General features: G+C 50.3%; 1 protein-coding gene across 3 annotated transcripts; it reads right to left on the bottom strand.

The window, feature by feature from the left end:
• Positions 1 to 426: 426 nt before the first annotated feature.
• C12H1orf43 (chromosome 12 C1orf43 homolog) lies at positions 427 to 27,218 on the bottom strand. Of its 3 annotated transcripts, none has more exons than XM_063946796.1 (7): positions 27,072 to 27,211; positions 19,559 to 19,660; positions 13,799 to 13,907; positions 10,657 to 10,710; positions 8,856 to 9,022; positions 1,303 to 1,361; positions 427 to 1,213 (listed from the first exon to the last, which is right to left on the bottom strand). In XM_063946796.1, exons 1-7 carry the CDS (start codon positions 27,138 to 27,140, stop codon positions 1,015 to 1,017), a joined length of 759 nt encoding a protein of 252 aa, XP_063802866.1. In that variant the 5' UTR covers positions 27,141 to 27,211; the 3' UTR covers positions 427 to 1,014. The 3 variants fall into 3 exon arrangements, with proteins under 3 accessions (XP_063802866.1, XP_063802865.1, XP_063802867.1); XM_063946795.1 differs by having other exon boundaries at positions 10,642 to 10,710; XM_063946797.1 differs by lacking the exon at positions 19,559 to 19,660 and having other exon boundaries at positions 10,642 to 10,710; positions 27,072 to 27,218.
• Between the last annotated feature and the right edge of the window lie 19 nt (positions 27,219 to 27,237).

The raw sequence follows: 27,237 nt of genomic DNA on the forward strand, positions 1-27,237 counted from the left end.
GAAGGATGTGAGCAAGCTACATCCACAGATCTGGGGTTAGTTTTCCAAGATGTTGGAACAGCCTCCTTGCCGAGTTCCTTCAAAACCTGTGTGCAAGTGTACCTAGAAGAATTGATGCTGTTTTGAAGGCAGACGGTGGTCACAACAAATATTGATTTGATTTAGATTTCTCTTCTATTCATTCACTTTGTATTTTAATTGATAAAACATAAACTGTTAACACTTCTATTTTTGAGAGCATTCTTACGTTACAGCATTATTTCCCACATCTGCCTAAATATTTTGAACACTGCCCCGAAACGTTAATGAATATACTTGACTTTTCACCATATTATCTCTGAGTGCCGTTTTTATTGGATTCGCATATAAAAAATAAATGCACAGTATGTCCCTCACAGAAAGTAAGATTAATGACGGCAGACCAGGGATAATCAATGTTCTGATTTAATACTGCACATGAAAGATACAAAAGATACACCCCTCAACAGCGGGTGTACGCACACAACTTATTTACAGACCCATATGTACAGTTACTAAACTAAACCGGCAATTACTTCCTGACGGCTTCGCGCCTGTGGCCAGCGGGTGCAACATGCGGATTGTTGGGCATCACTGCACCGCGTGCAGATGTCATTGGTTCAGGGTCATTTAGCCGTGAAGCTTAACACCAGCAACATGTGGGTTTATCGGAGGGCTTTGTAACGCTCTGTAGTCATCCGACTCTTCTAGAACAAGACACAACACTGCCACAAGCACGATACTTGGCGTCAGGATTATCTCCGCGCTGACTCTATGCATTAATACTGTTTTTCTTCTCTCTCGTGTGGGGAAGTTCATACGAGTCAGTGATGACCACAAATTTAATCCAGCCGTTGCATTGCTCACATTGCCCTGCAGGGGGCGCTCTCTCACTGAGAGAGCTAAATAACGACCTTCTGGTGAGCGGCTCATAATATGACCTAGGAACCGGTGAGGGAATGGCTCACAGAACCCACGTAACAGGGTCCGCCAGAGTCACAAGGTGCTTTCTAACGTGTTGTAGTTGTCTTTAAAACTCTTCAACTCCAGGAAGTGTTTGGGTCTCTTGGTCTTCTGGCTGGAGGGCAGGTACGTCACCTGGATGGTGGGGGATCCGGAGGTGTCCGGGGAGGAAGTCAGGTCTCTGGCTGCAGACTGGCGCTGCCGGTGACTTCCCGCATCTCTGGTCTTCACACTGTGGAAAATAATGCAGGAAAGAGATTATTATCCCCACATAAAAACCAGCGCTCAGGCTACATGAGGAGGAGGAAGAAGACATCTTACTATGCAGACAGCTCCGACAACGCCTCCACAAACTTTTCATGATCCGTTTTTCCATACACCTATAAGAAAAGAAGGGTTATCCCGAGTCTTTAGTTTCCAGATAATAAATGCAGAACAACTGTAATACTGAGAATATAAGAAATGATTACGCTACCAAGAACTGAACATGGGACTTCGGCCTCTTGACCCCCCCCCCCTTACCAGAAGTGATCAGGGGGGGGAGGTGGAGGAGCTAATAGGTATAAAAAGTCCCAAATTAGCCGTCAGTAGAAAAATACAAAAACTATAACAGTGTAACTGGTAATTATTTCACCGGCAGGTATCGCAAACCAACAGTTGCTGTGAAAATACAAATATATCTGTATAGTCATTAAGCAATGGGCGGAGGCGACTCTGACTAAAAAACAACCTCAATTATATATTGTCAAAAATAAGTATAGATCTAATTTGTATGGTCTCCCCAAAGTAGAGAAACTTTCCATGTACATTAGGTGTCAAAATAACAGAACACAATGTAAGACACATTGGCCCTCATTCCGAGTTGATCGCTAGCTGCTTTCGTTCGCAGCGCAGCGATTAGTTAAAAAAGCGGCACTTCTGCGCATGCGCATGGGGCGCAGTGCGCATGCGCGACACACTTTCACAAAAGCCAATGTAGTTTCACACAGGGTCTAGCGATGCTTTTCAGTCGCAGTGCTGGCCGCAGAGTGATTGACATGAATGGGGCGTTTCTGGGTGGTAACTGACCGTTTTCGGGGAGTGTGTGTAAAAACGCAGGTGTGTCGGATAAAAACATAGGCGTGCCTGGGGAAACGTAGGCGTGGCTGGCCGAACGCAGGGCGTGTTTGTGACGTCAAAACAGGAACTAAACAGTCTGAAGTGATCGCTAGCTAGGAGTAAAGGGGGGTACTCACTTCTAAGCTGACTAGATTGCTTAGAATATCAGCATGATCGCTCCGTGTGTAGCCCCCTCAGCGATAGCGATGCGCGGCCCCGCACATCGCTATCGCTGCTGCTAGATTGGCCTGCATGCAGGCCAATCTAGCGGGTCGCTCACTTCACCCGCTGGGTGCAGTGAGCGGCCCCCCCGTCTCCCCCCGCACGCTCAGCACAGATCGCGCTGTGCTGAGCGGCAGGAGAGATGTGTGCTGAGCGGTTCGTCAGCACACATCTCTCCTGCATCGGCCCGTGGGTACTAGGCTTTAGTCTGGAGCTGCTCAGAAACTGCACAATCTTTCTCTAACGTCCTAGTGGATGCTGGGGACTCCGTCAGGACCATGGGGAATAGCGGGCTCCGCAGGAGACAGGGCACATCTAAAAAGCTTTTTAGGTCACATGGTGTGTACTGGCTCCTCCCCCTATGACCCTCCTCCAAGCCTCAGTTAGGTTTTTGTGCCCGTCCGAGAAGGGTGCAAACTGGATGGCTCTCTTAAGGAGCTGTTTAGTAAAGTTTTTTTTTAGGTTTCTAATCAGTGATTCCTGCTGGCGACAGGATCACTGCAACGAGGGACTTAGGGGAGAGACTTGCAACTCACCTGCGTGCAGGAGGATTGAAGTTTTAGGCTACTGGACACTGAGCTCCAGAGGGAGTCGGAACACAGGTCAGCCTGGGGTTCGTCCCGGAGCCGCGCCGCCGATCCCCCTTACAGACGCTGAAGAAAGACGGCGGAACGGAGGTCCGGAAACAGGCGGCAGAAGACTTCACAGTCTTCAGAGAGGTAGCGCACAGCACTGCAGCTGTGCGCCATTGTTGCTACACGGCTCACTGACACGGTCACGGAGGGTGCAGGGCGCTGCTGGGGGCGCCCTGGGCAGCAATATAAATACCTATTTGGCAAATAAATACATCACATATAGCCATTAAGGCTATATGTATGTATTTAACCCAGGCCAGTTTTCCTAATAACCGGGAGAAAAGCCCGCCGTGAAAGGGGCGGAGCTTATTCTCCTCAGCACTCAGCGCCATTTTCCTGACCAGCTCCGCTGGTGAGGAAGGCTCCCACTCTCCCCTGCACTACAGAAACAGGGTTAAAGAGAAGGGGGGCATAAATTGGCGATATAATTATATATTAAGAGCCCATATATAGAAACAACACCTTCTAGGGTTGTTATATACATTATGGCGCTTTTGGTGTGTGCTGGCAAACTCTCCCTCTGTCTCCCCAAAGGGCTAGTGGGTCCTGTCCTCTATCAGAGCATTCCCTGTATGTGTGTGCTGTAGGTCGGTACGTGTGTGTCGACATGTATGAGGAAAATGTTGGTGAGGAGACGGAGAAAATTGCCTGTAATGGTGATGTCACTCTCTAGGGAGTCGACACCAGAATGGATGGCTTACTTATGGAATTACGTGATAATGTCAACACGCTGCAAGCCGGTTGACGACATGAGACAGCCGGCGGACAAATTAGTATCGGTCCAGGCGTCTCAGACACAGTCGGTCGACAGACACTGACACGGACACTGACCCCAGTGTCGACGGTGAAGAAACAAACGTATTTTTCCTTTAGGGCCACAAGTTACATGTTAAGGGCAATGAAGGAGGTGTTACGTATTTCTGATACCACAAGTACCACAAATAAGGGTATTTTGTAGGGTGGGAATAAACTACTTGTAGTTTTGCCTGAATCAGATAAATTAAATGAAGTGTGTGATGATACGTGGGGTTCCTCCGACAGAAAGTTATGGGCGGTATACCCTTTTTCCCGCCAGTAGTAAGGGCGAGTTGGAAAACACACCTTAGGGTGGACAAGGCGCTCACACGCATATAAAAAACATGGCGTTACCGTTTCCAGATACGGCCGCCCTCAAGGAGCCAGCTGATAGGAAGCTGAAAAATATCATAACAGTATATACACACATACTGGTGTTATACTACGACCAGCAATCGCCTCAGCCTGGATGTGCAGCGCTGAGGGGGCTTGGTCGGATTTCCTGACTGAAAATTTTGATACCCTTGACAGGGACAGGATTTTATTGTCTATAGAGCATTTTAGGGATGCATTTCTATATATGTGTGATGCGCAGAGGCATATTTGCATTCTGGCATCAAAGAGTAAATGTGATGTACATATCTGCCAGACGAAGACACGACAGTGGTCAGGTGAGGCAGATTCCAGACGGCAGATGGAAGTATTGCCGTATAAAGGGGCGGTCCATTGGACCTGGTGGCCATGGCAACAGCTGAAAAATCCACCTTTTGTTACCCCGAGTCACATATTGGCAGAAAAGGACACAGTCTTTTCAGTCTCAGTCCTTTCGTCCCCATACGGGCAGGCGGGCGAAGGCCAGTCATATCTGCCCAGGGGGAGAGGAAAGGGAAGAAGACTGCAGCAAGCAGCTCATTCCCAGGAACAGAAGCTCCTCACGGCTTCTGCCAAGTCCGCAGCATAACGCTGGGGCCGTACAAGCGGACTCAGGTGCGGTAGGGGGTCATCTCAAGAGTTTCAGTAACACTCGCAAGGGAACTCCGGGATCCTACATGTAATATCCCAGGTGTACATTGGAAATTCGAGACGTCTCCCCCTCACACAATTCACAGGCTGTATTCCCAGCAGGTGATAATCAAAGTACCCTTCTTACAACAAGGAAGGGGGTAGTATTCCACACTATATTGTGGTACTGAAGCCAACCGGCTCGGTGAGATCTGAAATATTTGAACACTTACATACAAGCGTTCAAATCAAGATGGAGTCACTCGGAGCAGTGATAGCGAACCAGGAAGAAGGGGACGATATGATGTCACTGGATATCAGGGACGTTTACCTACAGGTCCAAATTTGCCCTTCTCACCAAGGGTACTTCAGGTTCCTGGTACAGAACTGTCACTATCAGTTCAGACGCTGCCGTTTGGATGGTCCACGGCGCCCCGGGTCTTTACCAAGGTAATGGCCGGAATGATGATTTTTCTTAAAAGAAACATGGACGCTTTCCTGATAAGGGCAAGGTCCAGAGAACAGTTGGAGGTCGGAGTAGCACTATCTTAAGTAGTTCTACGACAGCACGAGTGGATTCTAAATATTCCAAAATCGCAGCTTTTTCCGACGACACGTCTACTGTTCCTAGGGAAGATTCTGGACACAGTCCAGAAAAACGTGTTTCTCCCAGTGGAGAAAACCAGGGAGTTATCCGAGCTAATCGGGATCCTCCTAAAACCAGGAAAAGTGTCAGTGCATCATTGCACAAGAGTCCTGGTAAAAATGGTGGCTTCTTACGAAGCAATTCCATTCGGCAGATTTCCCGCAAGAACTCTTCAGTGGGATCTGCTGGACAAATGGTCCGGATCGCATCCTCAGATGCATCAGCGGATAACCCTATATCCAAGGAAAAGGGTGTCTCTCCTGTGGTGATTACAGAGTGCTCATCTTCTAGAGGGCCGCAGATTCGGCATTCAGGATTGGATGCCGGTGACCACGGAGGCCAGCCTGAGAGGCTGGGGAACAGTCACACAGGGAAAAAATTTCCAGGGAAGTGTGATTAAGTCTGGAGAATTCTCTCCGCATAAATAAGCTTAGAGCAAATTTATAATGCTCTAAACTTAGCTAGACCTCTGCTTCAAGGTCAGCCGGTATTGATCCAGTGGGATAACATCACGGCAGTCGCCCACGTAAACAGAAGGGCGGCACAAGAAGCAGGAGGGCAGTGAAAACTGCAAGGATTTTTCGCTAGGCGGAAAATCATGTGATAGCACTGTCAGCAGTGTTCTTTCCGGGAGTGGACGACTGGGAAGCAGACTTCCTCAGCAGGCATGACCTCCACCCGGGAGAGTGGAAACTTCATAGGGAAGTTTTTCAACATGATTGTGGACCGTTGGCAAAGACCAAAGGTGGACATGATGGCGTCCCGCCCGAACAAAAACGGGACAGGTATTCCGCCAGGTCATGAGACCTTCAGGCGATAGCTGCGGATGTTCTGGTAACACCGTGGGTGTACCAGTCTGTGTATGTGTTCCCTCCTCTGTTTCTCATAACCAGGGTATTGAGAATTATAAGACATAGAGGAGTATGAACTATACTAGTGGCTCCGGATTGGCCAAGAGGGACTTGGTACCCGGAACTTCAAGAAATGCTCACAGAGGACTAAGGGCCTGGGGAGCTAAGAAGGGACTTGATTCAGCAAGTACCATGTCTATTCCAAGACTTACCGCGGCTGCGTTTGACGGCATGGCGGTTGAATGCCGGATCCTGAGGGGAAAAGGCATTCCATAAGAGGTCATACCTACCCTGGTCAAAGCCAGGAAGGAGGTGACCGCACAACGTCATCACCACATGTGGTGAAAATATGTTGCGTGGGTGAGGCCAGGAAGGCTCCACGACGGAAATTCAACTAGGTCGATTTCTACACTTCCTGAAAACAGGAGTGTTTTGGACCTCAAATTGGGGTTCATTAACATTTAAATTTCGGCCCTGTAGATTTTCTTCCAGAAAGAATTGACTTCAGTTCCTGAAGTCCAGATTGTAAAGGATGTATTGCATATACAGCTTTTTTGTGCCCCTAGGGGCACCGTGAGATCTCAACATAGTGTTGGGATTTCTTAAAATCATATTGGTTTGAACCGCTCAAATCTGTGGATTTGAAATATCTCACATGGAAAGTGACCATGCTGTTGACAAATATCTCACATGGGAAGTGACCATGTTGTTAGCCCTGGCCTCGGCCAGGCGATTGTCAGAATGGGCGGCTTTGTCTTACAAAAGCCCATATTAAAATTTTCCATTTGAACAGGACAGAACTGGGACTCGTCTCCAGTTTCTTCATGAAGGGGTGTCAGCGTTTTCACCTGAAACAACCTCTTGTGGTGCCTGCGGCTACTAGGGACTTGGAGGACTCCAAGTTACTAGACGTGGTCAGGGCCCTAAAAATATATATATATATATATATATAGTTAGGACGGCTGGAGTCAGAAAGTCTGACTTGCTGTTTATACTGTATACACCCAACAAGCTGGGTGCTCATGCTTCTAAGCAGTCTATTGCACGCTGGATTTGTAGTACAATTCAGCTTGCACATTCTGTGGCAGGCCTGCCACAGACGAAATATGTAGATGCCCATTCCACAAGGAAGGTGGGCTCATCCTGGGCGGCTGCCCGAGGAGTCTCGGCATTACAACTTTGCCGAGCAGCTACGTGGTCAGGGGAGAACACGTTTGTAAAATTTTACAAATTTTGATACTCTGGCTAAGGAGGACCTGGAGTTCTCTCATTCGGTGCTGCAGAGTCATCCGCACTCTCCCGCCCGTTTGGGAGCTTTGGTATAATCCCCATGGTCCTGACGGAGTCCCCAGCATCCACTAGGACGTTAGAGAAAATAAGAATTTACTTACCGATAATTCTATTTCTCGTAGTCCGTAGTGGATGCTGGGCGCCCATCCCAAGTGCGGATTGTCTGCAATGCTTGTACATAGTTATTGTTACAAAAATCGGGTTATTACTATTGTTGTGAGCCATCTTTTCGGAGGCTACTTCGTTTTGTTATCATACTGTTAACTGGGTTCAGATCACAAGTTGTACGGTGTGATTGGTGTGGCTGGTATGAGTCTTACCCGGGATTCAAGATCCTTCCTTATTGTGTACGCTCGTCCGGGCACAGTACCTAACTGAGGCTTGGAGGAGGGTCATAGGGGGAGGAGCCAGTACACACCATGTGACCTAAAAAGCTTTTTAGATGTGCCCTGTCTCCTGCGGAGCCCGCTATTCCCCATGGTCCTGACGGAGTCCCCAGCATCCACTACGGACTACGAGAAATAGAATTATCGGTAAGTAAATTCTTATTTTTTTTGTAGCAGCGCTGCGATCCTTTCGTTCGCACTTCTGCTCAGCTAAGATACACTCCCAGAGGGCGGCGGCTTAGTGTTTGCACGGCTGCTAAAAGCAGCTAGCGAGCGATCAACTCGGAATGAGGGCCATTGGGCGCTAACCTATTAGCCTCATTACCGGTGATAAGTCTCCATAGGGCTTATCGCGGATTTCTCTTCACCATCTCTGTGCAAAATCCCTATTTTGAGCTAAAAATGTCAGGGTTTGGTTTAGAACCCCTGGGACACCCCCCTGAATGACTAAATTAGGCACTAGAAGTTAATTATTTTTTTTTTTTTTTAAGTGCTTTCTATCATTTTTTTTTACATTTAATAAATACATATAACAGACATTTGACTTATTTTAATTACACCAAATATTTTCATTGTAACCAATAATAGACTTCTATAATGTTTTTCTATATTAGTTTTGCTTTTTGGGGGGGGGGTACAGGCAGATTTCCAGATTTTCTCCTATACTTATCACCGCTTTTGCCGGCTAGAATTATCACTCAAATCCCGTTTTCGCCATTTTGGAATAGGACACTGTGAAAAACATGAGCGCCATTTTCGCACGATAGACGTGAATAAAAATTGCGAGAAAAACTGCCACAATTTCACGGCTAACAGGATACCTCCCATTGAAGGGCGCACTGACTGCCACGTTATTATTACTTTCAGTCCAAATGAAAAGATCTTTTTTTGGTCATTAAATAAATAAATGAGACGCGACTGGCTGGGGCAGAGGAGTGCGTGCTCTTACCCCAGTGCCGTATCGGGCTGAGTCATATCGGTCCAACAGGGTGTCCAGCAACGTCTTCCGCACACTCCTGAAGGGCGAGCCGGAGTTCCTCAGCTCCAGCAGGTACGCTCGGAAGTTCTTTCCGACTAGAGATTTGGGGTACTTGCGGTTCTCCTGGAAGGGGATGTCTGCAACACAGAAAAGGGGCTTTATCTTGTAGTGTGTAATGGACGAATCTTGACACACTATATATTACACAAACCAATATCTACAGCGATGCTATTTCCTCCTCTGCCAATGTGTGATCTTCTAATGATCCCAATAATCAATAATCTGTGGTTCAAACAGATCAGCCCCAACCGGAGGACAGATGCTTACATTGCAGTTAGAAACGTATGATCCAATTTGTAGGTTAATTCAGGTCATTCATGCGACTTTATGCAAATGCTGCTACAAGACTTCCCTTGTGTACATCCATGTGGCCCAATGTGCAGGGAACAAGACGCACACTGTCAGCGCTGTAATACTGATTGGTGCGTCTTTAGGCGCCACCATTGGTCACACAATTGCTCTTAGGAAGGTGCAGTGTCTCCATCCAAGTATGTGCTTGTCTCATCTCTCTATCCCCGACCTCTGTCCTCATCCCACATCCATCTCCCTCTCATATCTGTTTCTTCTTCTGTGTCTCATCTCTGTCCTCATCCCACATCTGTCTCCCTCTCATATCTGTCCCTTCATCTGTGTCTCATCTCTGTCCCTCTCCCTGACCCCACCCCACATCAATCTCCCTCTCATATCTGTCCCTCTCCCTGACCTCTGTCCCCACCCCACATCAATCTCCTTCTTATATTTGTCCGTTCCTCTGTCTCATCTCTGTCCCTATCCCACATCTGTCTCTCTCATGTCTGTCCCTTCCTCTGTGTCTCATCTATGTCATCATCCCACATCTGTCTCTCTCATGTCTGTCCCTTCCTCTGTGTCTCATCTCTGTCCTCATCCCACATCTGTGTCCCTCTCATATCTGTCCCTTCCTCTGTGTCTCATCTCTGTACTCATCCCACATCTGTGTCTCTCTCATATCTGTCCCTTCCTCTGTGTCTCATCTCTGTCCCTCTCCCTGTCCCCTGTCCCCACCCCACATCAATCTCCCTCTCATATCTGTCCCTTCCCACGTGTCTCATCTCCCTCCCCCCTCCCGACGCTCTTTCACACCCATCTCATATTTGTTCCCACATTTGTCTGTCTTGTCCCTCCCTGTTTATCTGTCTCAACTATCCCCCTCATCTCCCTAATGATGAGTTACGGGAAGAGGGGGGGGGGGTTCCGTATGACGCAGACACGTATTTACATGGGGGCAATGCTGTTGTCGCCTGAACAGAGGTAGCATGGAGGGGAGATGGAGTGGGAAACATTACTTAAAGAGGCGGATGGAGGTGGTAATGAAGGAGGTCGGTGGGCTTGCTATATACAGTATACATACAGTGGTTTGTGGGCGGGCTGTGGGAGGGGCAGCAGTTGGGGTTTAGGCCCTATGTCTCTAAGAAACAGCAGCGCTGGCGTTATCTGTTTCACACTCTATGGTATCATGTGACAGCCGGCTCTGATGAATCTGCCCGTATTTTTAGCTGGTAATACATGCTGGCACTTGTAGTTTGACAACACCTGGAGATCCACAGGTATCCTCTTGTAGTTTAGGCGTAATAAAGAATGAGACACAGAATCCACAGAACAGTGCCACCTAATGGCTAGATTATACAATGCATGTACAGCATCAACAAACAAGCATTCTCTGTGCAAACCCATTTACCGCAAAGACGTTTACCCGAGTCTTTCACAGCATCCAGCGTCTTCATCCTGTACAGATAATTGTAGCAGCCTGGAAGACGAAGGCAGAGGTGAGGACGGAAGGGACACTGCGCCGAGGGGTAAACGCGGGCATCGCGCACAGAAGGGGAAACGCGGGCACTGTGCACAGAGGAGAAAAAGGCGCTCGCTGTGCACAGGGGGGGGGGGGGGGGCGCTCGCTGTGCACAGTGAGGGAAACGCGCTCGCTGTGCACAGGGGGGGGAGAAACGCGCTCGCTGTGCACAGGGGGGGGAGAAACGCGCTCGCTGTGCACAGGGGGGGAGAAACGCGCTCGCTGTGCACAGGGGGGGGGGTAAGCGCTCGCTGTGCACAGGGGGGGAAACACGCTCACTGTGCACGGGGGGGGGGGGGGAACGCGCTCGCTGTGCACGGGGGGGGGGGGGGGGGAGACGCGCTCGCTGTGCACGGGGGGGGGGGGGGCGCTCGCTGTGCACAGAGGGGGAAACGCGGAGCAGTGCACAGAGGGGGAAACGCGGAGTGCACAGAAGGGGAAACCCGGGCGCAGTGCACAGAAGGGGAAACCCGGGCGCAGTGCACAGAGGGGGAAACGCGGGCGCAGTGCACAGAGGGGGAAACGCGGGCGCAGTGCACAGAGGGGGAAAAGCGGGCGCAGTGCACAGAGGGGGAAACGCGGGCGCAGTGCACAGAGGGGGAAACGCACTCATTGTGCAGAGGGTGAAACGCGCTCATTGTGCACAGAGGGGGAAACGCACAGAGGGGGAAACGCGGGCGCAGTGCACAGAGGGGGAAATGCGCGCATTGTGCACAGAGGGGGAAACGCGCGCATTGTGCACAGAGGGGGAAACGCGGGCGCAGTGCACAGAAGGGGGAAATGCGGGCGCAGTGCACAGAGGGGGAAACGCGGGCGCAGTGCACAGAGGGGGAAACGCAGGCGCAGTGCACAGAGGGGGAAACGCGGGCGCAGTGCACAGAGGGGGAAACGCGCGCATTGTGCACAGAGGGGGAAACGCGCACATTGTGCAGAGGGGGAAACGCTCGCATTGTGCACAGAGGGGGAAACGCGCGCATTGTGCACAGAGGGGGAAACGCGCGCATTGTGCACAGAGGGGGAAACGCGCGCAATGTGCACAGAGGGGGAAACGCGCGCAATGTGCACAGAGGGGGAAACACGCTCGCTGTGCACAGAGGGGGAAACGCGGCGCAGTGCACAGAGGGGGAAACGCGGGCGCAGTGCACAGAGGGGGAAAAGCGGGTGCAGTGCACAGAGGGGGAAACGCGGGCGCAGTGCACAGAGGGGGAAACGCGGGCGCAGTGCACAGAGGGGGAAACGCGGGCGCAGTGCACAGAGGGGGAAAAGCGGGTGCAGTGCACAGAGGGGGAAACGCGGGCGCAGTGCACAGTGGGGGAAACGCGGGCGCAGTGCACAGTGGGGGAAACGCGGGCACAGTGCACAGAGGGGGAAACGCGCTCATTGTGCACAGAGGGGGAAACGCGCTCATTGTGCACAGAGGGGGAAACACGGGGGAAGTGCACAGAGGGGGAAACGCGGGGGAAGTGCACAGAGGGGGAAACGCGGGGGAAGTGCACAGAGGGGGAAGCGCGCGCATTGTGCACAGAGGGGGAAACGCGCGCATTGTGCACAGAGGGGGAAACGGGCGCAGTGCACAGAAGGGGAAACGCGGGCGCAGTGCACAGAGGAGGAAACGTGGGCGCAGTGCACAGAGGGGGAAACGCGCGCATTGTGCACAGAGGGGGAAATGCGCGCATTGTGCACAGAGGGGGAAACGCGGGCGCAGTGCACAGAAGGGGGAAATGCACAGAGGGGGAAACGCGGGCGCAGTGCACAGAGGGGGAAATGCGCTAATTGTGCACAGTGGGGGAAACGCGGGCGCAGTGCACAGTGGGGGAAACGCGGGCGCAGTGCACAGAGGGGGAAACGCGCTCATTGTGCACAGAGGGGGAAACGCGCTCATTGTGCACAGAGGGGGAAACACGGGGGAAGTGCACAGAGGGGGAAACGCGGGGGAAGTGCACAGAGGGGGAAGCGCGCGCATTGTGCACAGAGGGGGAAACGCGCGCATTGTGCACAGAGGGGGAAACGCGGGCGCAGTGCACAGAAGGGGAAACGCGGGCGCAGTGCACAGTGGAGGAAACGTGGGCGCAGTGCACAGAGGGGGAAACGCGCGCATTGTGCACAGAGGGGGAAACGCGGGCGCAGTGCACAGAAGGGGGAAATGCACAGAGGGGGAAACGCGGGCGCAGTGCACAGAGGGGGAAACGCGGGCGCAGTGCACAGAGGGGGAAACGCGCGCATTGTGCACAGAGGGGGAAACGCGGGCGCAGTGCACAGAGGGGGAAACGCGCGCGCAGTGCACAGAGGGGGAAACGCGCGCATTGTGCACAGAGGGGGAAACGCGCGCATTGTGCACAGAGGGGGAAACGCGCGCATTGTGCACAGAGGGGGATGCCCACTATGATGCATACTGTCCTGACCTGGTGTGTCCAGCTGGAGCATCCGGTCGTCTCCTTCTGCCGCAGTGCACAGTGGGGGAAACGCGGGCGCAGTGCACAGAGGGGGAAACGCGCTCATTGTGCACAGAGGGGGAAACACGGGGGAAGTGCACAGAGGGGGAAACGCGGGGGAAGTGCACAGAGGGGGAAACGCGGGGGAAGTGCACAGAGGGGGAAGCGCGCGCATTGTGCACAGAGGGGGAAACGCGCGCATTGTGCACAGAGGGGGAAACGCGGGCGCAGTGCACAGAAGGGGAAACGCGGGCGCAGTGCACAGTGGAGGAAACGTGGGTGCAGTGCACAGAGGGGGAAACGCGCGCATTGTGCACAGAGGGGGAAACGCGCGCATTGTGCACAGAGGGGGAAACGCGGGCGCAGTGCACAGAAGGGGGAAATGCACAGAGGGGGAAACGCGGGCGCAGTGCACAGAGGGGGAAACGCGGGCGCAGTGCACAGAGGGGGAAACGCGCGCATTGTGCACAAAGGGGGAAACGCGGGCGCAGTGCACAGAGGGGGAAACGCGCGCATTGTGCACAGAGGGGGAAACGCGCGCATTGTGCACAGAGGGGGAAACGCGCGCATTGTGCACAGAGGGGGATGCCCACTATGATGCATACTGTCCTGACCTGGTGTGTCCAGCTGGAGCATCCGGTCGTCTCCTTCTGCCAAGAGACGGGGTTCAAACTTTATGTCCTGGACCTTGGACAGCCGGTTATCGATCTCTTCCTTCAAGTCCTGAGTGTAAAAATAAGAATTTACTTACCGATAATTCTATTTCTCGGAGTCCGTAGTGGATGCTGGGGTTCCTGAAAGGACCATGGGGAATAGCGGCTCCGCAGGAGACAGGGCACAAAAAGTAAAGCTTTTCCAGATCAGGTGGTGTGCACTGGCTCCTCCCCCTATGACCCTCCTCCAGACTCCAGTTAGGTACTGTGCCCGGACGAGCGTACACAATAAGGGAGGATTTTGAATCCCGGGTAAGACTCATACCAGCCACACCAATCACACCGTACAACTTGTGATCTAAACCCAGTTAACAGTATGATAACAGAGGAGCCTCTGAAAGATGGCTCCCTAAACAATAACCCGAATTAGTTAACAATAACTATGTACAAGTATTGCAGATAATCCGCACTTGGGATGGGCGCCCAGCATCCACTACGGACTCCGAGAAATAGAATTATCGGTAAGTAAATTCTTATTTTCTCTATCGTCCTAGTGGATGCTGGGGTTCCTGAAAGGACCATGGGGATTATACCAAAGCTCCCAAACGGGCGGGAGAGTGCGGATGACTCTGCAGCACCGAATGAGAGAACTCCAGGTCCTCCTTTGCCAGGGTATCAAATTTGTAGAATTTTACAAACGTGTTCTCCCCTGACCACGTAGCTGCTCGGCAGAGTTGTAATGCCGAGACCCCTCGGGCAGCCGCCCAAGATGAGCCCACCTTCCTTGTGGAATGGGCCTTAACAGATTTAGGCTGTGGCAGGCCTGCCACAGAATGTGCAAGTTGAATTGTGTTACAAATCCAACGAGCAATCGACTGCTTAGAAGCAGGCGCACCCAACTTGTTGGGTGCATACAGTATAAACAGCGAGTCAGATTTTCTGACTCCAGCCGTCCTTGAAATGTATATTTTTAAAGCTCTGACAACGTCCAACAACTTGGAGTCCTCCAAGTCGCTTGTAGCCGCAGGCACTACAATAGGCTGGTTCAGGTGAAACGCTGATACCACCTTAGGGAGAAAATGCGGACGCGTCCGCAGCTCTGCCCTATCCGAATGGAAAATTAAATAAGGGCTTTTATAAGATAAAGCCGCCAGTTCAGATACTCTCCTGGCGGACGCCAGGGCCAGTAACATAGTCACTTTCCATGTGAGATATTTCAAATCCACATTTTTTAGTGGTTCAAACCAATGGGATTTGAGGAAATCTAAAACTACATTTAGATCCCACGGTGCCACCGGAGGCACCACAGGAGGCTGTATATGCAGTACTCCTTTGACAAAAGTCTGGACCTCAGGAACTGAGGCCAATTCTTTTTGGAAGAATATTGACAGGGCCGAAATTTGAACCTTAATAGATCCCAATTTGAGACCCATAGACAATCCTGATTGCAGGAAATGTAGGAAACGACCCAGTTGAAATTCCTCCGTCGGAGCACTCCGATCCTCGCACCACGCAACATATTTCCGCCAAATGCGGTGATAATGCTTCGCGGTGACTTCCTTTCTTGCCTTAATCAAGGTAGGAATGACTTCTTCTGGAATGCCTTTTCCTTTTAGGATCTGGCGTTCAACCGCCATGCCGTCAAACGCAGCCGCGGTAAGTCTTGGAATAGACACGGTCCCTGCTGAAGCAGGTCCTGTCTTAGAGGTAGAGGCCACGGATCGTCCGTGACCATCTCTTGAAGTTCCGGGTACCAAGACCTTCTTGGCCAATCCGGAGCCACTAGTATCGTTCTTACTCCGCTTTGCCGTATGATTCTCAATACCTTTGGTATGAGAGGCAGAGGAGGAAACACATACACCGACTGGTACACCCAAGGTGTTACCAGCGCGTCCACAGCTATTGCCTGCGGATCTCTTGACCTGGCGCAATACCTGTCCAGTTTTTTGTTGAGGCGAGACGCCATCATGTCCACCATTGGTCTTTCCCAACGGTTTATTAGCATGTGGAAAACTTCTGGATGAAGTCCCCACTCTCCCGGGTGAAGATCGTGTCTGCTGAGGAAGTCTGCTTCCCAGTTGTCCACTCCCGGGATGAACACTGCTGACAGTGCTATCACGTGATTCTCCGCCCAGCGAAGGATCCTGGCAGCTTCTGCCATTGCACTCCTGCTTCTTGTGCCGCCCTGTCTGTTTACATGGGCGACTGCCGTGATGTTGTCCGACTGGATCAACACCGGTCTTCCTTGAAGCAGAGGTTCCGCCTGGCTTAGAGCATTGTAGATTGCTCTTAGTTCCAGAATGTTTATGTGAAGAGACTTTTCCAGGCTCGACCACACTCCCTGGAAGTTTCTTCCTTGTGTGACTGCTCCCCAGCCTCTCAGGCTGGCGTCCGTGGTCACCAGGATCCAATCCTGTATGCCGAATCTGCGGCCCTCCAATAGATGAGCCCTCTGCAACCACCACAGAAGAGATACCCTTGTCCTTGGAGACAGGGTTATCCGCAGGTGCATCTGAAGATGCGTGCATTGATGTACAGACACCTTTCCTGGTTTTAGGAGATTCCTGACCAGGTCGGATAACTCCTTGGCTTTTTCCTCGGGAAGAAAAACCTTTTTCTGAACCGTGTCCAGAATCATCCCTAGGAACAGCAGACGAGTTGTCGGCATTAATTGGGATTTTGGAATATTCAGAATCCATCCGTGCTGCTTTAGCACCTCTTGAGATATTGCTAATCCCATCTCTAGCTGTTCTCTGGACCTTGCCCTTATTAGGAGATCGTCCAAGTATGGGATAATTAATACGCCTTTTCTTCGAAGAAGAATCATCATCTCGGCCATTACCTTTGTAAAGACCCGAGGTGCCGTGGACAAACCAAACGGCAGCGTCTGAAACTGATAGTGACAGTTTTGTACAACGAACCTGAGGTACCCCTGGTGTGAGGGGTAAATTGGAACGTGGAGATACGCATCCTTGATGTCCAAGGATACCATAAAGTCCCCCTCTTCCAGGTTCGCTATCACTGCTCTGAGTGACTCCATCTTGAACTTGAACTTCTTTATGTACAGGTTCAAGGACTTCAGATTTAGAATAGGCCTTACCGAGCCATCCGGCTTCGGTACCACAAAAAGAGTGGAATAATACCCCTTCCCTTGTTGTAGAAGAGGTACCTTGACTATCACCTGCTGAGAGTACAGCTTGTGAATGGCTTCCAAAACCGTCTCCCTTTCGGAAGGGGACGTTGGTAAAGCCGACTTCAGGAAACGGCGAGGTGGATCTGTCTCTAATTCCAACCTGTACCCCTGAGATATTATCTGCAGGATCCAGGGATCTACCTGCGAGTGAGCCCACTGCGCGCTGTAATTTTTGAGACGACCTCCCACCGTCCCCGAGTCCGCTTGAGAAGCCCCAGCGTCATGCTGAGGCTTTTGTAGAAGCCGGGGAAGGCTTCTGTTCCTGGGAAGGAGCTGCCTGTTGCTGTTTCTTCCCTCGACCTCTGCCTCGTGGCAGATATGAATAGCCCTTTGCTCTCTTATTTTTAAAGGAACGAAAGGGCTGCGGTTGAAAAGTCGGTGTCTTTTTCTGTTGGGGAGTGACTTGAGGTAGAAAGGTGGATTTCCCGGCTGTAGCCGTGGCCACCAAATCTGATAGACCGACTCCAAATAACTCCTCCCCTTTATACGGCAAAACTTCCATATGCCGTTTTGAATCCGCATCGCCTGTCCACTGTCGCGTCCATAAAGCTCTTCTGGCCGAAATGGACATAGCACTTACCCGTGATGCCAGTGTGCAGATATCCCTCTGTGCATCACGCATATAAAGAAATGCATCCTTTATTTGTTCTAACGACAGTAAAATATTGTCCCTGTCCAGGGTATCAATATTTTCAATCAGGGACTCTGACCAAACTACCCCAGCACTGCACATCCAGGCAGTCGCTATAGCTGGTCGTAGTATAACACCTGCATGTGTGTATATACTTTTTTGGATATTTTCCATCCTCCTATCTGATGGATCTTTAAGTGCGGCCGTCTCAGGAGAAGGTAACGCCACTTGTTTTGATAAGCGTGTTAGCGCCTTGTCCACCCTAGGAGGTGTTTCCCAGCGCTCCCTAACCTCTGGCGGGAAAGGGTATAATGCCAATAATTTCTTTGAAATTATCAGCTTTTTATCAGGGGCAACCCACGCTTCATCACATACCTCATTTAGTTCTTCTGATTCAGGAAAAACTATAGGTAGTTTTTTCACACCCCACATAATACCCTGTTTAGTGGTACCTGTAGTATCAGCTAAATGTAACGCCTCCTTCATTGCCAAAATCATATAACGTGTGGCCCTACTGGAAAATACGGTTGATTCGTCACCGTCACCACTGGAATCAGTGCCTGTGTCTGGGTCTGTGTCGACCGACTGAGGCAAAGGGCGTTTTACAGCCCCTGACGGTGTTTGAGGCGCCTGGACAGGCACTAATTGATTGTCCGGCCGCCTCACGTCGTCAAACGACTGCTTTAGCGTGTTGACACTATCCCGTAATTCCATAAATAAAGGCATCCATTCTGGTGTCGACCCCCTAGGAGGTGACATCCCCATATTTGGCAATTGCTCCGCCTCCACACCAATATCGTCCTCATACATGTCGACACACACGTACCGACACACAGCAGACACACAGGGAATGCTCTAAACGAAGACAGGACCCACTAGCCCTTTGGGGAGACAGAGGGAGAGTCTGCCAGCACACACCAAAAAGCGCTATATATGACAGGGATAGCCTTATAATAAGTGCTCCCTTATAGCTGCTTTATATATATCAAGATATTGCCATTAAATTTGCCCCCCCTCTCTGTTTTACCCTGTTTCTGTAGTGCAGTGCAGGGGAGAGACCTGGGAGCCGTCCTGACCAGCGGAGCTGTGAGAGGAAATGGCGCCGTGTGCTGAGGAGATAGGCCCCGCCCCTTTTTCGGCGGGCTCGTCTCCCGCTATTTTGTGAATACAGGCAGGGGTTAAATATCTCCATATAGCCTCTGGGGGCTATATGTGAGGTATTTTTAGCCTTTATATAGGTTTACATTTGCCTCCCAGGGCGCCCCCCCCCAGCGCCCTGCACCCTCAGTGACTGCGTGTGAAGTGTGCTGAGAGGAAAATGGCGCACAGCTGCAGTGCTGTGCGCTACCTTTAGAAGACTGCAGGAGTCTTCAGCCGCCGATTCTGGACCTCTTCTTACTTCAGCATCTGCAAGGGGGCCGGCGGCGCGGCTCCGGTGACCATCCAGGCTGTACCTGTGATCGTCCCTCTGGAGCTGATGTCCAGTAGCCAAGAAGCCAATCCATCCTGCACGCAGGTGAGTTCACTTCTTCTCCCCTCTGTCCCTCGTTGCAGTGATCCTGTTGCCAGCAGGAATCACTGTAAAATAAAAAACCTAAGCTAAACTTTCTCTAAGCAGCTCTTTATGAGAGCCACCTAGAATTGCACCCTTCTCGGCCGGGCACAAAAATCTAACTGGAGTCTGGAGGAGGGTCATAGGGGGAGGAGCCAGTGCACACCACCTGATCTGGAAAAGCTTTACTTTTTGTGCCCTGTCTCCTGCGGAGCCGCTATTCCCCATGGTCCTTTCAGGAACCCCAGCATCCACTAGGACGATAGAGAAAAGAACAAGAAAATGAGAGCAAATGACAGCGAAACGACAGCTGTCCCCTCCCCATCAACCGCTACGCCTGTGTACCTTGGGGGCATTGTGTCCCACCGGAACATGGGGTCCTCTGCGGGACTTCATGGCAAAACGCATTATCTGTCTCTTCACAAAGATGAACAGAAGAACAAACACCTGCAGTAAGAGAGGGGGGTGGAGGGCTTTATATATGTACGTAACAATGCTCAGGATAGCTATGTCTACTCTAATGTACTGGTGGGACCCCGCCATCTCATCACTGATCATCAATGGACCCCGCCATCTCATCACTGATCATCAATGGACCCCGCCATCTCATCACTGATCCCCTGTAATACAATACTCAGCATCACTAGCAAACAGCCTACTTCCGCATGCATACACTTGTCAAATAATTGATTTTCATCCATTTAAACCAAATATCTTATCATGCCCTAATCGTTTCCTGTCTGGACTACTGCAACTTCCTGTTACATCTGCCTCTCCCCTATCTATCCCCAATGCTGCTCATCTCGTCCCAACTGCCCTCAGCAGTCGATCTTTCCTCCCCCTCTGACCTCATCTCAGTGCACACTCCTTGTTCCCCTCTCCGCTCCGGAGTGTCATCTTGCCTGTGCACTGATGGCCTCCTCAAACTCACATGTCCTGTGATACTCCTTTCCTCTGGAACTCTCTCCTTCACCCTATCAGACTCTCTAACAGCCTGCAGGGACCATTTGTCCTCCCTCCTCATCTCATCTTATCCCCTTATATAATGCCAGCTCTCAGGAGATTGGTTGGTGGCATCTCCTCTGTGCGCCCGCTACAGGGCACTGGGACATTTAATGCTTGGGTTACTAGCTGTTGCTCACTACATTGTCTTGTCTTTATATCCGTTTGATTTTTTCCCCATTGTACTGTGTAATGTGAACTTTGCTAGTGATGCTCCCTGGTTGTACCGGACTGGTCAAGAAGGTGGTGGTACATGGATCTTCTCACAAGGGAAGGTCGCATTCTGCCAGAGTAGCTGAGCAGTCACCTGGCCTACGGGACACAACATTCTGCAGACACAGCAGTGCAGAGTGGTGGAAGGCGCCGGTTTTGGATGTAACATGCTGAGCGCCGCTACTTCTGAGCTCACCCTCCCTTAGGGACAGCTTTAGGTTGTCCCCTACAGAGACCACTATTGGGCTCAGCAATAACAATGGAATAGAACTCTAAAAAGCCCATTCAGCAACACTAGTGTCCATCTAATATAATACATACACCTAATCACTGACCCCTGTATATGCTGTATGAGGGACCCTGGGCATGCCCCATGTATATAATGTAGTGTGCACTCATCTATATAGTACATACACCTAATCACTGACCCCTGTATATGCTGTATGAGGGACCCTGGGCATGCCCCATGTATATAATGTAGTGTGCACTCATCTATATAGTACATACACCTAATCACTGACCCCTGTATATGCTGTATGAGGGACCCTGGGCATGCCCCATGTATATAATGTAGTGTGCACTCATCTATATAGTACATACACCTAATCACTGACCCCTGTATATGCTGTATGAGGGACCCTGGGCATGCCCCATGTATATAATGTAGTGTGCACTCATCTATATAGTACATACACCTAATCACTGACCCCTGTATATGCTGTATGAGGGACCCTGGGCATGCCCCATGTATATAATGTAGTGTGCACTCATCTATATAGTACATACACCTAATCACTGACCCCTGTATATGCTGCATGAGGGACCCTGGGCATGCCCCATGTATATAATGTAGTGTGCACTCATCTATATAGTACATACACCTAATCACTGACCCCTGTATATGCTGTATGAGGGACCCTGGGCATGCCCCATGTATATAATGTAGTGTGCACTCATCTATATAGTACATACACCTAATCACTGACCCCTGTATATGCTGTATGAGGGACCCTGGGCATGCCCCATGTATATAATGTAGTGTGCACTCATCTATATAGTACATACACCTAATCACTGACCCCTGTATATGCTGTATGAGGGACCCTGGGCATGCCCCATGTATATAATGTAGTGTTCACTCATCTATACAGTACATACACCTAATCACTGACCCCTGTATGTGCTGTATGAGGGACCCTGGGCATGCCCCATATATATAATGTAGTGTGCACTCATCTATATAGTACATACACCTAATCACTGACCCCTGTATATGCTGTATGAGGGACCCTGGGCATGCCCCATGTATATAATGTAGTGTGCACTCATCTATATAGTACATACACCTAATCACTGACCCCTGTATATGCTGCATGAGGGACCCTGGGCATGCCCCATATATATATAATGTAGTGTGCACTCATCTATACAGTACATGCACCTAATCACTGACCCCTCTATATGCTGTATGAGGGACCCTGGGCATGCCCCCCTGTATATAGTGTAGTGTGCACTCACCTATATAGTGTGTATGATGTCTGCTGCCTGTATATAGTGTAAGCGGGCTCACCTGAATATAGTGTATGTAGGTGCCCCAGTATATAGTCTAAGGGAGGCCCCTTGTATTTACTGTATGAGGTTGCCCCTGTATATAGTGAATGGCCCCCTGTAATTGGAGGGTCTCTCTGTATATAGTGTATGGCCCCCTGTACATGGGAGAGGCTCCTGTATATACTGTATGAAGGGTCTCTCTGTATATAATGTATGACCCCCTGTACATGAAAGAGGCTCCTGTATCTACTGTATGGGGTCTCTCTGTACATGGAAGAGCCTCCTGTATCTACTGTGTGGGGGTCTGTATCTACTGTGTGGGGGTCTCTCTGTACATGGTAGAGGCTCCTGTATCTACTGTGTGGGGGTCTGTATCTACTGTATGGGGGTCTCTCTGTACATGGTAGAGGCTCCTGTATCTACTGTGTGGGGGTCTGTATCTACTGTATGGGGGTCTCTCTGTACATGGTAGAGGCTCCTGTATCTACTGTGTGGGGGTCTGTATCTACTGTATGGGGGTCTCTCTGTACATGGTAGAGGCTCCTGTATCTACTGTGTGGGGGTCTGTATCTACTGTATGGGGGTCTCTCTGTACATGGAAGAGCCTCCTTTATCTACTGTGTGGGGGTCTGTATCTACTGTGTGGGGGTCTGTATCTACTGTATGGGGGTCTCTCTGTACATGGAAGAGCCTCCTTTATCTACTGTGTGGGGGTCTGTATCTACTGTGTGGGGGTCTGTATCTACTGTATGGGGGTCTCTCTGTACATGGAAGAGCCTCCTTTATCTACTGTGTGGGGGTCTGTATCTACTGTGTGGGGGTCTGTATCTACTGTATGGGGGTCTCTCTGTACATGGTAGAGGCTCCTGTATCTACTGTGTGGGGGTCTGTATCTACTGTATGAGGGTCTCTCTGTACATGGAAGAGCCTCCTGTATATACTGTAGGGGGGGGGGGTCTCTCTGCATATAGTATATGGCCCCCTGTATATACTGTATGGGGGTCTCTCTCTGTATCTAGTGTTTATGCTGTATGGGGCTCTCTCTCTGTGCCTGGTGTAAGGACCCCTGTATATACTGTATGGGGGTCTCTCTCTGTACCTAGTGTAAGGGCCCCTGTATATACTGTATCAGGGGCTCTCTATATGGGGGATCCCCTGTATATACTGTATGGGGGTCTCTCTCTATGCCTAATGTAAGGACCCCTGTATATACTGTATGGGGGTCTCTCTCTGTACCTAGTGTAAGGGCCCCTGTATATACTGTATCAGGGGCTCTCTATATGGGGGATCCCCTGTATATACTGTATGGGGGTCTCTCTGTACCTAGTGTAAGGACCCCTGTATATACTGTATCAGGGACTCTCTATATGGGGGATCCCCTGTATATACTGTATGGGGGTCTCTCTGTACCTAGTATAAGGACCCCTGTATATACTGTATGGGGGTCTCTCTGTACCTAGTGTAAGGACCCCTGTATATACTGTATCGGGGGCTCTCTTTATGGGGGAACCCCTGTATATACTGTATAGGGGTCTCTCTGTACCTAGTGTATGGACCCCTGTATATACTGTATGGGGGGGCTCTCTATATGGGGGATCCCCTGTATATACTGTATCGGGGGCTCTCTATATGGGGGAACCCCTGTATATACTGTATGGGGGTCTCTCTGTACCTAGTGTATGGACCCCTGTATATACTGTATCGGGGGCTCTCTATCTGGGGGAACCCTTGTATATACTGTATGGGGGTCTCTCTGTACCTAGTGTATGGACCCCTGTATATACTGTATGGGGGGCTCTCTATATGGGGGAACCCCTGTATATACTGTATGGGGGTCTCTCTCTGTACCTAGTGTATGGACCCCTGTATATACTGTATGGGGGGCTCTCTATATGGGGGATCCCCTGTATATACTGTATGGGGGTCTCTCTCTGTACCTAGTGTATGGACCCCTGTATATACTGTGTCAGGGGCTCTCTATATGGGGGATCCCCTGTATATACTGTATGGGGGTCTCTCTCTGTACCTAGTGTAAGGACCCCTGTATATACTGTATGGGGGGCTCTCTATATGGGGGAACCCCTGTATATATTGTATGGGGGTCTCTCTCTGTACCTAGTGTAAGGACCCCTGTATATACTGTATGGGGGGCTCTCTATATGGGGGAACCCCTGTATATACTGTATGGGGGTCTCTCTGTACCTAGTGTATGGACCCCTGTATATACTGTATGGGGGGCTCTCTATATGGGGGATCCCCTGTATATACTGTATGGGGGTCTCTCTGTATATAGTGTATGGACCCCTGTATATACTGTATGGGGTTCTCTCTCTGTATATAGTGTATGGCCCCCCTGTATATAGTGTATGGGGGTCTCTCTGTATATAGTGTATGGCCCCTGTATAGACTGTATGGGAATTTCTCCCTGTATATAGTGTATGGCCCCCTGTATAGACTGTATGGGGGTCTCTCTCTGTATATAGTGTATGGGCCCCTGTATATACTGTATCAGGGGCTCACTATATGGGGGATCCCCTGTATATACTGTATGGGGGGTCTCTCTGTACCTAGTGTAAGGACCCCTGTATATACTGTATGGGGGTCTCTCTGTACCTAGTGTATGGACCCCTGTATATACTGTATGGGGGGCTCTCTATATGGGGGAACCCCTGTATATACTGTATGGGGGTCTCTCTCTGTACCTAGTGTATGGACCCCTGTATATACTGTATGGGGGGCTCTCTATATGGGGGATCCCCTGTATATACTGTATGGGGGTCTCTCTCTGTACCTAGTGTATGGACCCCTGTATATACTGTATCAGGGGCTCTCTATATGGGGGATCCCCTGTATATACTGTATGGGGGTCTCTCTCTGTACCTAGTGTAAGGACCCCTGTATATACTGTATGGGGGGCTCTCTATATGGGGGAACCCCTGTATATATTGTATGGGGGTCTCTCTCTGTACCTAGTGTAAGGACCCCTGTATATACTGTATGGGGGGCTCTCTATATGGGGGAACCCCTGTATATACTGTATGGGGGTCTCTCTGTACCTAGTGTATGGACCCCTGTATATACTGTATGGGGGGCTCTCTATATGGGGGATCCCCTGTATATACTGTATGGGGGTCTCTCTGTATATAGTGTATGGACCCCTGTATATACTGTATGGGGTTCTCTCTCTGTATATAGTGTATGGCCCCCCTGTATATAGTGTATGGGGGTCTCTCTGTATATAGTGTATGGCCCCTGTATAGACTGTATGGGAATTTCTCCCTGTATATAGTGTATGGCCCCCTGTATAGACTGTATGGGGGTCTCTCTCTGTATATAGTGTATGGGCCCCTGTATATACTGTATCAGGGGCTCACTATATGGGGGATCCCCTGTATATACTGTATGGGGGGTCTCTCTGTACCTAGTGTAAGGACCCCTGTATATACTGTATGGGGGTCTCTCTGTACCTAGTGTAAGGACCCCTGTATATACTGTATGGGGGTCTCTCTGTACCTAGTGTAAGGACCCCTGTATATACTGTATCAGGGGCTCACTATATGGGGGATCCCCTGTATATACTGTATGGGGGTCTCTCTGTTCCTAGTGTAAGGACCCCTGTATATACTGTATTAGGGGCTCTCTATATGGGGGATCCCCTGTATATACTGTATGGGGTTCTCTATATATATTGTACGGCCCCTGTATATACTGTATGGGGGTCTCTCTGTATATAGTGTATGGCCCCCCTGTATATACTGTATGGGGGTCTCTCTCTGTATATAGTGTATGCCCCCCCTGTATATACTGTATGGGGGTCTCTCTATATATAGTGTATGGCCCCCCTGTATATACTGTATGGGGGTCTCTCTCTGGATATAGTGTATGGCCCCCTGTATATACTGTATGGGGGTCTCTCTCTATATAGTGTATGGCCCCTGTATATACTGTATGGGGGTCTCTCTCTGTATATACTGTAAGGGGGTCTATCTCTGTATATAGTGTATGGCCCCCTGTATATACTGTATGGGGGTCTCTCTCTGTATATAGTGTATGGCCCCTGTATATACTGTATGGGGGTCTCTCTGTATATAGTGTATGGCCCCCCTGTATATACTGTATGGGGGTCTCTCTCTGTATATAGTGTATGGCCCCCCTGTATATACTGTATGGGGGTCTCTCTGTATATAGTGTATGGCCCCCTGTATATACTGTATGGGGGTCTCTCTGTATATAGTGTATGGCCCCTGTATATACTGTATGGGGGTCTCTGTATATAGTGTATGGCCCCCCTGTATATACTGTATGGGGGTCTCTCTCTGTATATAGTGTATGGCCCCCTGTATATACTGTATGGGGGTCTCTCTGTATATAGTGTATGGCCCCCTGTATATACTGTATGGGGGTCTCTCTGTATATAGTGTATGGCCCCTGTATATACTGTACGGGGGTCTCTCTGTATATAGTGTATGGCCCCCCTGTATATGGGTCTCTCTCTGTATATAGTGTATAGCCCCCCTGTATATACTGTATGGGGGTCTCTCTGTATATAGTGTATGGCCCCCTGTATATACTGTATGGGGGTCTCTCTGTATATAGTGTATGGCACCTGTATATACTGTATGGGGGTCTCTCTGTATATAGTGTATGGCCCCCCTGTATATACTGTATGGGGGTCTCTCTCTGTATATAGTGTATGGCCCCCTGTATATACTGTATGGGGGTCTCTCTGTATATAGTGTATGGCCCCCTGTATATACTGTATGGGGGTCTCTCTGTATATAGTGTATGGCCCCCCTGTATATACTGTATGGGGGTCTCTCTCTGTATATAGTGTATGGCCCCCTGTATATACTGTATGGGGGTCTCTCTGTATATAGTGTATGGCCCCCCTGTATATACTGTATGGGGGTCTCTCTCTGTATATAGTGTATGGCCCCCTGTATATACTGTATGGGGGTCTCTCTGTATATAGTGTATGGCCCCCTGTATATACTGTATGGGAGGGGTTACTCTGTGTATGGGGAGAAAGCCCTCCCTGTATACGGAGGGGCCTCCTGCCACCTCGTCCCCCGGGGCAGAGCCCCCTCCTCACCAGGCTCCCATAGGCCATCACCAGAACCACGTTGACCCCGGACAGCCAGTTGCTCTTGTTGGGCGCCATCTCCCCCTTGCCAACGGCGCTTCCGCGTTCCCTCAGGTCAGGTGACCTCCCCAGGGACGAAACCCCGCCCCCCGTACTACCATCCTATCAGCGGCCG

The sequence above is a fragment of the Pseudophryne corroboree genome, chromosome 12, assembly GCF_028390025.1.
Source record: "Pseudophryne corroboree isolate aPseCor3 chromosome 12, aPseCor3.hap2, whole genome shotgun sequence".
Taxonomy (NCBI): Eukaryota; Metazoa; Chordata; class Amphibia; order Anura; family Myobatrachidae; genus Pseudophryne; species Pseudophryne corroboree.

Coding starts and splice junctions, on each gene's coding strand:
- C12H1orf43 (XM_063946795.1), bottom strand. CDS start 27,140: ATGGCGCCCAACAAGAGCAACTGGCTGTCCGGGGTCAACGTGGTTCTG. Junction 10,711..13,798: donor GCTCCAGCTGGACACACCAG/GTCAGGACAGTA, acceptor TTCGTCTTCCAG/GCTGCTACAATTATCTGTAC. Junction 9,023..10,641: donor CTCGGGTAAACGTCTTTGCG/GTAAATGGGTTT, acceptor TCTGTGTTGCAG/ACATCCCCTTCCAGGAGAAC.